At 41.6% G+C, this 16,331-nt stretch overlaps 1 protein-coding gene across 4 annotated transcripts in view; it reads right to left on the minus strand.

The window, feature by feature from the left end:
* The window catches only part of LIFR (LIF receptor subunit alpha), a 636,999-nt gene that overhangs the window by 198,713 nt on the left and 421,955 nt on the right, over positions 1–16,331 (minus strand). For all 4 annotated transcript variants that reach the window (XM_085631117.1, XM_085631122.1, XM_085631121.1 and 1 more), the window contains exons 9-10: positions 10,960–11,092; positions 5,198–5,364 (exon numbers count right to left, since the gene is read on the minus strand). In XM_085631117.1, coding sequence (XP_085487243.1) covers positions 5,198–5,364; positions 10,960–11,092 — 300 coding nt within the window. The remainder of the gene's footprint in view (positions 1–5,197; positions 5,365–10,959; positions 11,093–16,331) is intronic.

Consider the following 16,331-nt stretch of genomic DNA (forward strand, 5'->3'; position numbering starts at 1 on the left):
CCACATATAGAAATCAGACGTTGTAACACATTGAATCCTGCCACACTTTTACCTGTAAATGGAACAGACCCACTAGCCCATGACTGTATTGAAGTTATTACAATCACGACGAAACCCAGACAAGACTTGACAGATGTTCCATTATCAGATCCAGACCTGACGTTGTATGTAGATGGTTCATGTATGAGAACAAGTACAGGAGAGTTAGTGGCCGCTTACGCAGTCACCACAGACACTGAAATTATTGAAACCAAGTGTATAAATACCTTGTCCGCTCAAGCAGCAGAGCTCGTCGCTCTGACACAAGCCTGTATTCAAGCCACAAATAAAAAAGTCAACATATACACTGATTCCCGTTATGCATTCGGAGTCGTACATGACTTCGGCGTGCTGTGGCGAGAGAGAGGTTATTTAACTTCTCACGGTGCCCACATTCAGCACGGACCCCTCATTCATGCCTTATTAGATGCAATACATTTACCCATTGCAATATCGATTATGAAATGTAAAGCTCATACGAAAATTACTGATATCATTTCTCAAGGCAATGATCTAGCTGACAGAACAGCTAAACAGACAGCTCAAACTCAAAAATCCGACATGACAAAGACAATAGTTCCGACGCTGACACATTGTATGACGGTTAAAGATCCTACTCTTGACGTAATTGATATACAGACACATGCTACACCAGAAGAAATAAAGAAATGGACGGAATTAGGAGGGATCCAAACGGATCAAGGATGGTTGATGAAGGAAAAGTCTGTGTGGTTCCTTCCTGATTCAATGGTCCAAGTCATTATTAACACTATCCATAGTCCAGCGCATCTAGGAGAGAAAGCTATGCTAGACAGCATTCAACATATTTGGTTCAACAAGCATTTACGAGCTGCAGCCAAACAAAAGGTTCGTACCTGCATGATCTGTTGCCAGTTCAACCCAGGAAAAAGCGTTCCCGTAGAACAGGGTGGATTTCATCCTCCTGATCATCCTTTTGAAGTCCTCCAGATGGATTATATCCAGATGGAACGATGCAGAGGATTCAAATATGTTCTCGTAGTTGTCTGTGCTCTTTCCCGTTGGACGGAGGCATACCCGGTTTCAGATTACACTGCCCCGACTACTGCCAAACAGTTGGTTCGAGAATTCTTCCCACGGTACGGCTTACCACGTGTTGTTCACTCAGATAACGGCCAGCCGTTCTCATCCGAATTAATGAAACACGTTTCACTTTTGTTAGGCTATCAGTGGAAATTCCACTGTGTCCGACACCCCGAAGCAGCAGGTCTCGTAGAAAGACATAATCAGACTCTGAAAATAAGATTATCCAAAATATGCAGAGAGAAAGGTGTCGACTGGGTAGTAGCATTACCAGTTGCACTCTTTTACACAAGAATGGTAGCACACTCTCGAACAGGGCTATCCCCGTATGAAGTGATCTTCGGCAGACCACCAAATATGTGGGGGACGCCTATACCACGCAAAATAACTGATATTGACTGTAATATGCTGACAGATTACTTGGCTTCCTTGATGTCTGCACTACAATCTTGTCGTTCACAGGTAGCTGCAGCCTTTCCTGACAACACTGAGGTGAAACCCCATGACGTGGTTCCGGGGGACCTGGTCCTCGTGAGGAATTTTGACCGCAAAACTCAGCTGGAACCTAGGTGGAGGTCACCTCAGCTGGTGTTGCTCACCACAAGAACAGCCGTGAAGATCGAAGGCAGAAAGGGATGGATTCATTCAAGTCATATCAAGAAATTCCATGGACTAAAATCAGATGTGAATACCTCACCTTGTGTGTCTTCACCCATTGACTCAAAACTTCCTTTTGTGGAAAAGAGTGACTCTGAACTTTATAAATTAAAGCTTAGGCCCAATCAGTCGAGCAATTTGATTGTTTAAGTCCTCTCCAAGGTGAAGCGGTTGAATTGTCTCTGACATGTATCCCTTGGACCTAAATAGAGAATACACCCGAAAAATGTCGAAACGACAGGCGTACTGTAAATCACTGCGTAGTCATTGCATAGTGACGTTATTAATTTTGTTTTTCTCAAGTCTTTTAATAATTACTGCAAGTATATTGTTGCACATATATTATCCTATTTCTAGACATGTTTACAATGTTACTGCTGAACATTCTTTTAGTGAATTACCTCCGCTTGAATTGTCATACAGATTTGCGCTGCGCAATAACACTTTTATTAGTATGTTACATCATTCCCATCAGGTTAGCAATGCTACAAATTGTTGGATATGTGGCCGACTCCCTCCCTATCAGAATTATAAAGGAATTCTACCTCTTTTTCCATACCCGTTCACACACAACGGCTCCTGTGGAGCATAGTTTAGTTTGATTAATTCCCTAGATTCGAACTCTGCAGTTTATCAAGACAATAGGGTATGGGGAAATCTGAACTTAGTTTTACTTAAGGTCTGCTATCCTAACAAGGAGGGACTTCCCAAAAGAACAGGAACTGATCTAGAAAATGAAGTATATGGATTAGGTAATTTTACGCTTAATCTTATGATCCTAAATGTCGAATCCGAAGTTACTCCAATTTTGCCCGCTATGTCAATATTTCCAGTAAAAGGTGAATTATGTATAAGAAAGAATGGTTCCATACATATGGGCCATAGTAGATGCACCACTGTAGTAGAATTTAGTGATCAAGGCAAGTCTACATTTAGAGCTTCCCGCCATTCCTATTTTATATGTGGTCAGACGGCATATGTACGTTTGCCTCTAGATTGGGATGGTACCTGCTACATTGGATTCCTTTTGCCACCTGTTTTTCTAGCTCCTCCTGATTATTACAGAAATATTCATTTAGTACACAATAGAGAAAGGAGAGATCTCCCAATAGTCGACTACACTGAAACAGCATGGGAAAAATACACAGATTTCAATAAAGGTCTCTTTCCCTATATAGGTACTGTTACTAATAGTAAGCTGATACGTAGATTGACTAGAACCCTTGAAGCAGTAGTGAACGAAACTATTTCCGCCTTAGGCAATTTAACAGAAGAGCAGTCTGCTATGCGGATTGTTGTGCTTCAAAATCGTCTTGTCCTTGACGTCATCCTGGCCGATAGGGGCGGAGCTTGTAGGGTCATCGGATCAAACTGTTGCATATTCATACCAGAAAATTCGCCATCTGTATATAAGGCCATAACCCGACTTCATAAGATTGTAAGCCAGATACACCAGAATCCAGGCACCTGGACTTGGTCCGGTTGGTTTTGGAGCGTGTTATCAGCCTGGGGATGGAGAGTTCTATCCTTCCTAGGTATTGGCCTTCTCATATTATTCAGTTGCTGCTTATGCCTGCAATGTGGACCAGCGATTTGTGGTCTGTGTGCCACATCGTGCATTCCACATCAAGATTTTCATTCAAGATCCCGGAAGAAGAAAGAAGAACAAATGATGCTATATGAACAGATCAATGGATTAATGAAGATTGATATCTCTTGACGGGCAAGTAGGGGACAAGGAGGGAATGTGGAAATATGGATTTTTCTGGTCAGTTATGTCCCCTATCTTGGACCCCAACGGTTCTATGTGCATGTTACAAGTACATGTATGTTCCCTCCAGTTCCAGTTATGAAGACGCAAATACATGTGCGTCCACCGTTAACATGTCCTCTGTTGATCCGCCATGAATGGGCCGGATATTCCATTCCTAAGTACGAAAGGCCACCGCCTTTATATGGTTCACTTATGCCATTTTACAGTCCAGGCAAGTAGGCCCTGATTCTGTCATCAAACTCTTCTTGCCTTCTGCCTCTGAAAGCTCCAGTCTGAGCCTGCATCTGTGACCATGAACTTTGTCTCATTCTCTGCGCGGCTCACAAAGCCTGACATCAGCCTGCTGCCTGCCAAAAAACTGTATTTCACCTTCGAAAATTATCTGCTCCGCTCCCTGCCCAATGCATTCCTGTCTAGTAGCTTAAGTAAACATTCTGCCAGTTACCGAGCAAAAGCCCGGCTTCTCTGTCTTCATGCAAGTAATTCATAGCCCTGTTACTATGGAAGATTCCGCCCTCGCATCTAGTGTAGACACTTAGACGCTTGTACACGCACTAACAGTCAGTATAGTCAGTATAGAATAAGATTCTACTCGAAGAAACCTCTCTTTTGGATAACTTAGTTCTTTAAACATAGGATGTTAGATATGATTTGGGATTAGGTTGACTTGACCCTCCAGACTTCTGTCGCCACATGTAGAGCTAAATGTCAAGTCCCCTTCACCCCCTAGTTGCACGTCAATCACACGTCATACTGCGGCGCGCGCATCTATGCCAAGTATAATCTTATAGATCCACCTATATATGACATCATAACCAATTATGTTCCTTTTTACTCTTCATTACACCCATTTTCGGTTACGCATGTGAATCGTCACCTTCCTTATCAATTGTTACGCCTCCTGCATCTATTTCATTGTAATGTATGTTCTATAAAAGTCATTTCTTGTCAATAATGTATGTACTTCACTTCCTGAACCTTCGTGGTGATGGAACCTGGAGCAACCGATTATAATCGACCACTGGAATAAAGCCCATTCCGAACCTCTAATACCACGGATTCTGCCTCTTATTTACTGAGCTATTTTATTATGTTTCTGTATCAAATTAAGTCCCGGTAATTTAATTATTTACCACAGTGCAAAAATCTTATTTTAACAGATGTAGACCTGCAATGTGTTTTGTATACATGTTGCCAGGAATTTATGTTTTTTTGTCTGTGGGTTTAAAAAAAAAATCAGCTGCTAGATATCGTAAATCTGTGTTTTTTTAATTAACTGCTCTGATTCTCTAACTATATTGAAAATTCTACTCGATGTATTAGAGTTGTGTGTATTCATACTTTTATGATTAGAATTTTATAACATATGTGTTTTGATTGATATGCTATTCTGAAAATCTGACTTTATTAAAAACAATTTGAGGATTAAAAACCACTCTCAGAGTATTAAGCACAGGAGAATTGGAAGAGTTTTAATCACTTCAAAGTTTCTAATATTAGATTTCTCTCTCGGTATTAAAAGCCACAAGATGGCAAAACAAGCTTTCTTACAGAAAAATGAAAAAAACACAATGGCTGCAATCATACACGTGGTAAGTCCATATATAAAATGAATATCAATCACATTGCTGTACTTCATGCAAACATAAAACTGAAGATTCTTACCTCTTTGCCTAACATCGATTGACAGAGCAGACTGAGATTCGCCTAATGGGTTGACAGCACTTAATGTAAAATTATATCGATTTTCATTTTCTCTTATTTTAAATTCACAGTTAAACCTCTTGCTGTTTACGGGAGGTGCGCCACATTTAATGACCGTTCTGGATATCCTAAGGAAAAAAAAAAAAGATTTGCAATTTGGCTTTGTTTTACTTAATTAATACATTTATAGTAAAGAGCGTACTGAAGTTTTACTCTGCATAGATGTTATATGTTTCATATATTGCTACAAATTATTTATTTATTTGAAGTGATTGACATAGCCACAAACATTTTGCCTTTTGGCCACCTCACAGCATTGCTGCAGTCACAAATGTGCACGGTGTTGTTAAGAACACATTGGTAACGTAAAGTTTGTATCTTGCATAGTCGGTTGAGGAACAGGGACATACAGCTGTTGCAGAGAAATACCTTTTTTTGCAAGAGACAGAGGATATACATTTGATTGCTGAGAGGTTATTGCAAGAGGGAAAGAAGTTAGGAGCAATTGTTGATGCATGTGGTGATAAAGGCAGTGCTTAATTTGTTAAAATAAAAACAAATAAAATATTAAGACTAGGGCCCAAAGATTTCGATATGAGCCCATCGCTGCTGAAGGACAGGATTACAAAATGCCAAGGTTGGCTAGTAATGATTCGACCTCATGCCCCTTTCTTCCCCTACCCTACACGTCATGTTACTTTAGCTCACTCGGGGTTCTTTTATCCTCCCTGCTTTCTCCCTTGCCACTCTTATCAGGTCTTCCTCTTCCTCCTCCTTATTCCATTTCTGCCCTTCTTACTTGCTTTAGATCAAAGTGGTGCTCAAAAAGAAGTCCTGGTCCTCAACTAATAGTATTGTTGACTACCACCCGCAACCACCTGCACAAATTAAGCTTGTTTACCTGGTTTATTAATTGTTTGATTCATTGAAATTTTTAAAACATACCATTCAGGTCAGAAAAGCTCTCAGATAAACCTATGATCCTAGGTCGAACAATTTGAAGCCAACCTTTTTATACAAAATCTATAAAATCTACTACGACTCCATAAGAATATTTAAGTTAAAATATACCTCTTCAAATAATAAAAAAAATGATTAAGTATAATCCATCATTATAACAAACTACGCAACTGCAAAACAATTTGTGATTTCTAAACAAAATGTAATTGCTACTATGCCGGTTAAAATCTTTGCAATCTTAACTTCATTTCACAGATATTTTATCTATAAAGACTCAAAGTGGGTCAAAGGCACAATGTATCTGAGGAAATGTCTTCCTGGAATCCACAAATTCAGAATTTGCCAATGTGCTTATCAAAAGAATACTTCAGCCTTTTAAACCGGGATTTGTTAAAAAGAAAAGGTAACCCTAAAAATGTAAAGCTTGCCAAATCAGCCTTCCTCGTTCTCCCTTTGCTCAAAATATTGTGGTTTTAGCCAATCTTAATTTGAGCCTCATTCACTCATCTGTGTATCTCCCTGGGAATGCTTCAGCTCCATGTGGAAGTGTAGCGGATGTATGACGTTACAACGCACACTATTACAACGCATGCACTTACAACGCATTTTTTACAACGCATAATCCATTACAACGCATGACATTACAACGCATGACACTACAACGCATTTTTAAAAAATACCTTTACAACGCACTACCATTACAACGCATACTACCTTTACAACGCATACCATTACAACGCATAATATTAAATTACATTTAAGGTAAGTATTAGATAGTATAGGGGTAAAAATTACTATTCTAACTCCAGGGGGTGCAACAGTAGGGTAAGTGTTGGATAGTGTAGGGGTAAAAATTACTATTCTAACTCCAGGGGGTGCAACAGTAGGGTAAGTGTTGGATAGTGTAGGGGTAAAAATTACTATTCTAACTCCAGGGGGTGCAACAGTAGGGTAAGTGTTGGATAGTGTAGGGGTAAAAATTACTATTCTAACTCCAGGGGGTGCAACAGTAGGGAAAGTGTTGGATAGTATAGGGGTAAAAATTACTATTCTAACTCCAGGGGGTGCAACAGTAGGGTAAGTGTTGGATAGTATAGGGGTAAAAATTACTATTCTAACTCCAGGGGGTGCATCAGTAGGGTAAGTGTTGGATAGTATAGGGGTAAAAAATACTATTCTAACTCCAGGGGGTGCATCAGTAGGGTAAGTGTTGGATAGTATAGGGGTAAAAATTACTATTCTAACTCCAGGGGGTGCATCAGTAGGGTAAGTGTTGGATAGTATAGGGGTAAAAATTACTATTCTAACTCCAGGGGGTGCATCAGTAGGGTAAGTGTTGGATAGTATAGGGGTAAAAATTACTATTCTAACTCCAGGGCGTGCATCAGTAGGGTAAGTGTTGGATAGTATAGGGGTAAAAATTACTATTCTAACTCCAGGGGGTGCATCAGTAGGGTAAGTGTTGGATAGTATAGGGGTAAAAATTACTATTCTAACTCCAGGGGGTGCATCAGTAGGGTAAGTGTTGGATAGTATAGGGGTAAAAATTACTATTCTAACTCCAGGGGGTGCATCAGTAGGGTAAGTGTTGGATAGTATAGTGTAATATTATGCGTTGTAATGGTATGCGTTGTAATGGTAGTATGCGTTGTAATGGAATGCGTTGTAAAGGTAGTTTTTAAAAATGCGTTGTAGTGTCATGCGTTGTAATATCATGCGTTGTAATGGATTATGCGTTGTAAAAAATGCGTTGTAATGGTAGTGCGTTGTAAAAGTTGCGTTGTAAAGGTTGTTCCCCAAGTGTAGCTATCAGTCTGGATTTCAGCACAGTTAGGATAGGGCCCAGTAAAAGTGCCATCATTCGTGGCACTTTCATCTCGAATGCAGAATATAGAATCTACCACTCCCACTCTTACTAAACAAGCTTCAGAATAGCTGTTTGAATGAACCCTTTCAATTTCCAACCCCTTCAGCCGCTATTTCCAGGATCGGTAATGCTCTTTCTAAAGATCGCTGCTGTAGTTTTGGCGAGGTTTACTGTCATCCTATTTCTGATATTATAAATGTTGAATTCATTCAAATCGCTTAGCAACCAAATCGAGACAATCTGAGACCCCAGTGTCCTCAGCATGTCACAATGCTGGCAGAAAGCAGGACCGCCACAAAAGGGGGGACCTTGGGTCTAATTTACCCAGGTTGAGAGCTTGTTATTTCAGCTTGGACTGGGATTGGTGGCGGAGAGGTACTTTAAAGTAAGCCACATCAGTGTGGACATCAGAGTGCTTTGAATTATATTTTGACTGTTCATTCTGTCACTTTCTCTGCCTGTTTGACATCTTGAATGACACATGCCTTGCTGCATACACTAGTGAAGTAGCAGCATGCAAAAACCGCATGTTACATTTTTTTTCTAATCAGCCCCGGGACAAGTGAAGCACAAAGCTGGAAGATAGAGGTATAAAAAAAAACACATAGGAACAGGGGTGAGCAAAGGCAAAGTGTATCGAAGCATCTAGGGTCTATCAAGGGATTGGTAAATGGGAGAAAACGAGCTCCTCATAGGTGAAGTAGTGGAATGCACCCTGGAAAGAGCCACAGCTGCAGCATGACCATGATGTTATTTGGGGCACCTGCACCACTCTTGGCTTTTTAGCAATCGGCACCTCAAATGGTATGATTTGATAGGCTTTATAATGGGCAGAAGAAAACTACAAGACCCATAATGCAAACCAATCTTAGCTAAGATGCCAGAATCGGCTAAAGGTGTCAAACATCATTGGACAAGTTGTCAGCTATGGAGAATGGTGTGAGATGCTGATGTGAAAATGCAGGGAAGAATCACAAAGAGTTGCACAGGAGAGATACTGTGCAGGATGAAATGCGTGGGATGCTGTTAAAAATGGATCGCGAGGTCCCACCAAAGGTTAAGCCCCTGACTATTTAGATGCTTTCTGGAACAGAGAAGGGATCGAATATCCATCGCTTTATTAAATGGTGCTCATCACCAATAAAACAAGCATTTGCAATGCAATAGGTCTCGCATTTACGCGAGTTTGAGCTATTGGCATTGTAAATGACAATGCCTTTTATTTATGTTTTTTAAAAACGAAAACAAAAATAAAAAGCATTGTCATTTGCAATGTCAATAGCTCAAACTCGCTTAAACGCGAGACCTATTGCATTGCAAATGCTTGTTCTCGGTGGCTCCTGTAAAAGAAGGAAGGGTGATCGGGGCAGGAGACAGCAAGAGTGATCGAACGTGGACATGCAGTGGCCTCGCGGATGGAGGTCTCAAGCAACGGAAGGAAGCGGAGGAGGGTTCATAGGAAACCAAGACAACGTGCGCGAGGCGTCAGAAGCACAAGGGTGGGCTTTAAAAAACAGTAATAATGAGAATACCACATTGGCCCAAAAGTGAGCCTTCAGGGACGTATTTTTCCATAATGTGACCACAGCTACAACTATTATGTGGAAAGCCTCACTGGGTTATGCTGGGGTGTTTTTTGCATAAAGACAATCTATATATACATAGGCTAATGTAGAAAGCAACAAAATAGATGAAACTATTATTCAGCTAGTGAAAATATGATATAAAGGTAAGAATTTAAAGAATACAATTTCCCGAAATGCCACATGGAATGTCACGCGTCGTCATGTCATGGGCTTTGATAGAGCTCGTTAAGATGTGACTTGCATGCTGCCTGACTTGTTCAGTCCCCCACTTCTCTTTTTTAGGACGTGTGCCCTGACTGTATGGCATACTCTGAAATCACATGGAGCGCTCTACTTTGAAATGTAAATTTAAAGGCGCTCGCTCTTGGGAGGTGTAGGCGATGGCCAGTACCACAAACTGATAGTGTAGGGGTGTTGACAGCGCGAGTGATTTCGTTGCAGGGGATGAAAGACAGAGGTGAGAGAGAGGAGCTCTCAAGAGCGAATGAGATAAGCGGTGGCGCTCGCTCGGTCGACCAGTTCATTATTTCACACTCTAAAAGCTCTCTCCCCGTCTCTCTAATCGAGCGCCAGCAGAGAGGGGTCGCTGGTCCAAGTAAATTTCAGAGTAAAAAGCCGATTCTAAACAGTAAATGGAGACAGAGCTACCCCTGCCTGGCAACTGTTCCCGAGATCGCTCCTTTAGATGTAAAGAATCCGCTGTTCTTGTTTTGTATTTGTGGATTTTGCAAGTAGTGTAAGCAGGGCCAGACCACGAACAGAATCAAACAGAGAATCACACAGATAAACAAGCGGAAGTGATCGCGTTTGCGATCACACATCAAAGCGGCGAAAGTGAAAGTAATCGAGCAGAGCATCAAAGGGCTGGGTGAGAAGGGAGGGGGAATGCAAGGAGCAGAGAGGAGCAGCTGTGCACGTGCACGCCATCGTGCACTCAAGCCCTAGGCCAGCAAGCACTTTTGAAAGCCCACTTACAAAATGTCTCAAAGAGACAGCTTTCGCTGTCTCAGCGAGACCTAAACAGGCAATGCAAGAAAATGGCACCTGCTCCATCAGCGATGAATATTCTCAAAAGAGGCTTTGCCGCCTCATGGTGCGGATGCATGATAACCATTCTTTAGCAATATAGGAGTACACGTTTTGAAATACACTAACTGAATACATGTATTTATTTAGACTAGAAAAAAATAACAAACTGACGACATTAATGTTTTGTATTAGTTTTGCAAACTAACCGTAAAATGTAAAGAAAAATAAGATGAGCACGCTTTATATCAATTCTAAAACCCCTCCATCAATCTGTGTCATACCTTTCATACAAGGAATACTTTGTTTCACGGCGGTCTGAATACAGCCCTGTGGGTCTCCCGACATTCCAACTGCAAATGATCACATCATACAAACGAGTTTCACAGCTTAAGTTGTGCGGGACATCAGGAGGGTCTGCAATGAAACACAAACATCATCATGGAGATGTAACCATGCAGCACAATCTTCACAAATGCCATTTATTTGTTGTACATAAGTTTCTTTTGATAAGAATAGGACCCTTCAAAGTTGCAGGTTGAGTTGGAGAACTTTAGGACAGGATGTCCTGCTGTATCCTAGTTTGAATGTTAATAGTTTACTGCTTCCAAAAGATGTCTTCGCTTTGTAGGCTGTGGTGGACATCTCATGGGAGGTCTGAGGAGTCTGCCTTCGCTTTGTGGGCTGTGGTGGACATCTCATGGGAGGTCCAATGTGTCTGGCTGTGGTGGACATCTCATAGGAGGTCCAAGGTGTCTGGCTGTGGTGGACATCTCATGGGAGGTCCAATGTGTCTGGCTGTGGTGGACATCTCATGGGAGGTCCAATGTGTCTGGCTGTGGTGGACATCTCATGCGAGGTCCAAGGTGTCTGGCTGTAGTGGACATCTCATGGGACGTCCAAGGTGTCTGCCTTCACTTTGTGGGCTGTGGTGGACATCTCATGGGAGGTCCGAGGTGTCTGGCTGTGGTGGACATCTCATGGGAGGTCCGAGGTGTCTGCCTTTGCTTTGTGGGCTGTGGTGGACATCTCATGGGAGGTCCGAGGTGTTTGCCAGTCCATCTTCACTGGAAGCGAAGGACAGAGCCTCGAATAAATAAAGCTCTTGTCCACTTTTCAGAAGAGGGTTTAATCTGTAGCAGAGCCCAGGACTTCACGGCTCAGCAGCTGTTTCATACATGGACATACCTTTCTACAGCATGTGATCCGCTAACAGTATGACACTTAAAGCTTTGCCTCTGTGACACAAAACACTCAGGTGCTGAGGGGACTGAGTGAGTGCATATTTGATGCATTAAAGGGAGGATATCATGCTTTGAAGCAGTCCGGCACCCTCTAGTAGTCAGGGTATCAGGTCCTCAGAAGCATGCTTGGTTCTACTTTGTTAACAATCCTTCTACAAACAAACAAAAGGGAAACCGGTAAAATGGGTCCAGATTACTGGGTAAATGTGTGCTGACTATTTCAGAGATCAAATTGTGCAACTGGATGTCAGGTATTGAACAAACTGAAGGGTGATGGTGATGCAGGCGCATTATCATCTGGTTTCTGTGATGTCATGTGTGGTGAAATGCCTGGAGGACCCAACAGAGCACTTCCCCATGCTATTTACTCTGGATGGTGAATAGTGAAGTGTGGCTGATGTGAATGGTAATGGAGTACAAGGGCCCTAGCTCAGAAGGTGCTGAGTGGTCTACTGTGAATCTATATTGCTAGGCTGGTGTAAGGAAAGGGATATCGGGGATTTCAGAATCTTTAATCACTTCATAATCTAATCCCCAAGACACACTATAACGGATTTAAGGCACATTTAGTGACAGGATAAAAATGTCGACAACTAGGAACCAGCAAATACTGATGGAAGTCTCCAAAAAGTATGCAGTTATTATTAAAGCTATTGGGAGAAATATATTTTAAGTTCTAAGATCACTGCGGTATGCCTGCTGAAGTTAGCTTCTATTGCACCTTATCCATCCAAACAACACGAGATTCTGTGTTGTGCAGTAACTGCTGTAAGCTTGTGCTTGGAAGATTTGGTGGTTTAGGCTTCAGCTTCTGCTACATTATGTAAGCAAGCTCATATGGCTGACAGCAGCGGATTGGACAAAGCCTTTCTTGCACGTCTGCTGCTTCTCTTTTGAAATATATGCTCTGTTCGCAGTGGGCAGAAGAGGTAGGGTGGAGAAGCTCTTGCTGTTTGTCCAGTGCTATTCAGGAGTCAAAGCAGCACAAAAGATGTGATAGGCCAGAGAGTTTGCTTTTGTGTACCAAGCAGAGGTAGTGGGGCATGCAACACTGGGTGCAAGCAAATTTGGTATTTGGGGAAACCGTAACCCTAAATGATACCTGCACCTCAGAGTAATTACAAGCAACCAAGATTAAGTCAACCATTTCACATAATGTTTTGTTTTTCTCAGCTTCCCTTGACCACCTGGTTTTCAATTCTCAGCCCAATGCTTAGAAGGAACCAGACTAACTAAGGAACCAGACTTACTAAGCTTTGTGCTTAGAAGAATGCAGGTAGCTATTCCCTATAGATTACTACAGAAGGAAGTTTTGCAAATGGCAAGAAGTAACTGAAGCTGGATCTTAAGAGAACTGATTGTGAAGAACAATCTGTGAATGATAATGCCACATGCCAAGCGACTGCAAAATACTCGTGTAGTTACAAAAGTGCATATGGACAATGTTTATATTATTCCATGGACTAAGTACACCCTCCCAGCTGTTTAGCATAAATGCAGGTTACAGTTTCAGTGAACATTAAAACTTTAAATCCTAAGTGACAAACAAAACTAAGTTGTTTGTCCAAAACAGATGAGTGAATGAGGAGGCTAGCATGGAGGAATAGTGCTAAATTACTTCTACATACTTCCAGGCTGATCTTGTTAGTGTAGTTAACAGAATGTTTGGTGACATTCTTTCCAAGTACTATTTACTTTGGAAAATAAGGCAATTGAGGCACATGAAGCTGAACTAATTTACTGAATATTACATTGTTTGGTTCAGTGAATAATCTGCGAGTAGACACAGGACCCATGGATGAGAAGCCAGTAGTTTGGACACTAGCCCACACTGTTTAGAGCAGACCAGGTATGGTATTGAATGGAAGGGGAATTCACCGGTTTGTTTCAAGGAAGTTGACTTAAGACAATTATGTGTAAACTCTGGCATTCCAGTAGCTGTGTCCGTCATTGCCAGCTGATAGGATACTAAAGCCAAATGTTTGACTCTTTTCATAAACTGGATTGTCACCACCCATTTCTGAAGAAGAATTTAATGGTATTCCCTCCTATAACAGAAGTACGGCCTCTATTAAGGCGCTTCTTCTTCCTTGCCTTGTTTCAGATTGTCACCTCTTTCATGAGGGTCCTTCGGTAGAGAAAGCTGTAATTCCAGTACCACAGATTCTAATGGCAAATGAGATGTAAATATTATAGTCACAAATACGTAGGTTCTATGCTTCTGCTACAGAGAAGCTGGAAGCTAAACTTGCATTTTTTTTTAAAGCTATCAAAACTTAGATATTAAAGGCTGGGGTTTTCCGCTCTTATTAAAGGAAACCTGTTTCACCCTTTTGTTTGGACCAATGCTATGGTTTTGGAGTGCTAAACAGTCTGCCAGAACCTGCGAATGCATGTTCTGCTTACATAATGACACATGCTTGACTTTCAAATCAGCCCATGCTGTGGCAGACTTGTGCAGACAAGAGGTTTGACAAATAGTCAGATACTAAGAAGAGTATCAACATCACTAAATGACAAACTGTAACTTAACTGGCAAAGGTGCTTTTAACAATAGCATAGCAATATGTACATTTATGGTTCGAGAAGTGCTAGAACACATAGTACATTACTCTTTTACCAGATCTCAATATGTAATGAATTTATATTTGTAAGCAACTGGGGTATTAGTCGAAGCGGTGGGTGTGAACTTACCTCAAGTAATAGCCACAATCCTTGCCAGAGTGAACCACAAAAGTCACTAAATAAACGTACACTTACCCTCCGGTAGCTTGGCACAAAGCAGTAGGGCTTAACTTAGAGGCAGTGTGGAAAGTATTTATGCAGTATATATATATATATATATATATACATTTCTTTATTCGGATGCAAAGCAACCATATAAGATAAAATACATCATAATAAATAAGCACACAATTCGTCTAAAAGAAAACAGTGCACATAAGTAAAACGCACATCACATAATCAATAAACTCTAGATAATCTAGAATTATAAGCGGCCCACAAGAAGCGTAACACTGCACATAAAGTCAAAGGGTTAGGTAGCAGCTGTAAATGCAAAGGGCCACTTTAGCATGCCTGAACTTCAAACATTTGAGCAGGGGCCGGAGAAAACGTTTTTTGGGGAATTAAAAATATTTACAGAATAGGAAAAATCCCACCGGTGATGCTAAAATGTGGTGGAGCTGATTAAATCTAAAACGCGTGATCAGAAATCTGTCATGAGCACTAGTTAAGGCCAGGAGGTACGGTTCCATACCCAATACTGATTTTAACATTACGTATGCCCTGACTGAAGGTTTGCTGAGCTCCAGACTTTCACGGTTCGAATTAAAAAATTTGTGGTGTAAATCTTTTATAATGTTAATGTCCCCCTTATTTAAAGTGTCATGTGCAAAGAAAATATCTGGTCTACCTATCGTCTGAGAGGACTCCTTTATATGATGTATCCAAGGTATTTTATTACCATGCTCCAATTTCAAGCAGTCCGATACAATCATACGATTTAAGTGCTTGTGCTCGGAGGTCCAAATCTTTATCCAGCACACTAGGGGTTTGGTTGCCACTTAGTCTGCCAGAAAGCCCACCCTTAGCTCTTCATGTACAGTCCAAACTCGTAAAATCCATCGCAGAAATTTATTTTCCGCCACCTGTAGCCTATGTGTGGGCACGTACCCCCAAATTTCACTCCCATATATTACTCTTGAGATGCCCTTGGATTTCTAAAGTTTAAGGATCACCTCCGGGCCCCTGAGCCTAATCTATTCGCTAAAACTAGTAATAGCTCCCAAAGATTTATTTAGCTCATTCAGCTTCCCTTCTAAGAGGGCTTCCCAGTTACACTTATCATCGAATAACACACCCAAATAGGGGAAGGTCGGTACCCTAGCAAGAGTATGGTGCCCGGCTTTAAAGCTTTTTGACCAGATCCCCCGTGGGCCCACCGCCATTACATACAACTTGGTAAAGTTCACTGACAGATCCAGCCCATCCATGAATACCACAAAACCGTCTATTAGGGCCTGCAGGCCCCGGACCGTACAGGCCATGAGCACTGCTTCGTCCGCGTAGAGTAAGCATGGCAAAACTCTCGTGCCTGCTCAAGGGGAGTCTGACTGAAGGCCCGGGAGAGCCGCCTCGAGGCCATTAATATAAACTGAGAATAAAAAAGGGGCTAAGATGCACCCTTGATGCACCCCCCGTGTACATTTAAAATGTTCGGTGAGGGCACTTCCAATGAGGTTAGAATGTCCCATAGCTTGGACCGGTTAACCCGGTCGAATGCGGACGTAAGGTCCATAAAGACCAAATACATGGCACCCGGTTGGGCCACAGTATACTTTGAAATTAGAAGGTACAGGTTAAGACATTGGTCTGTGGTTGATAGACCTTCCTGAAAGCCATATTGGACT

The sequence above is a fragment of the Triturus cristatus genome, chromosome 2_1, assembly GCF_964204655.1.
Source record: "Triturus cristatus chromosome 2_1, aTriCri1.1, whole genome shotgun sequence".
NCBI classification, from domain to species: domain Eukaryota; kingdom Metazoa; phylum Chordata; class Amphibia; order Caudata; family Salamandridae; genus Triturus; species Triturus cristatus.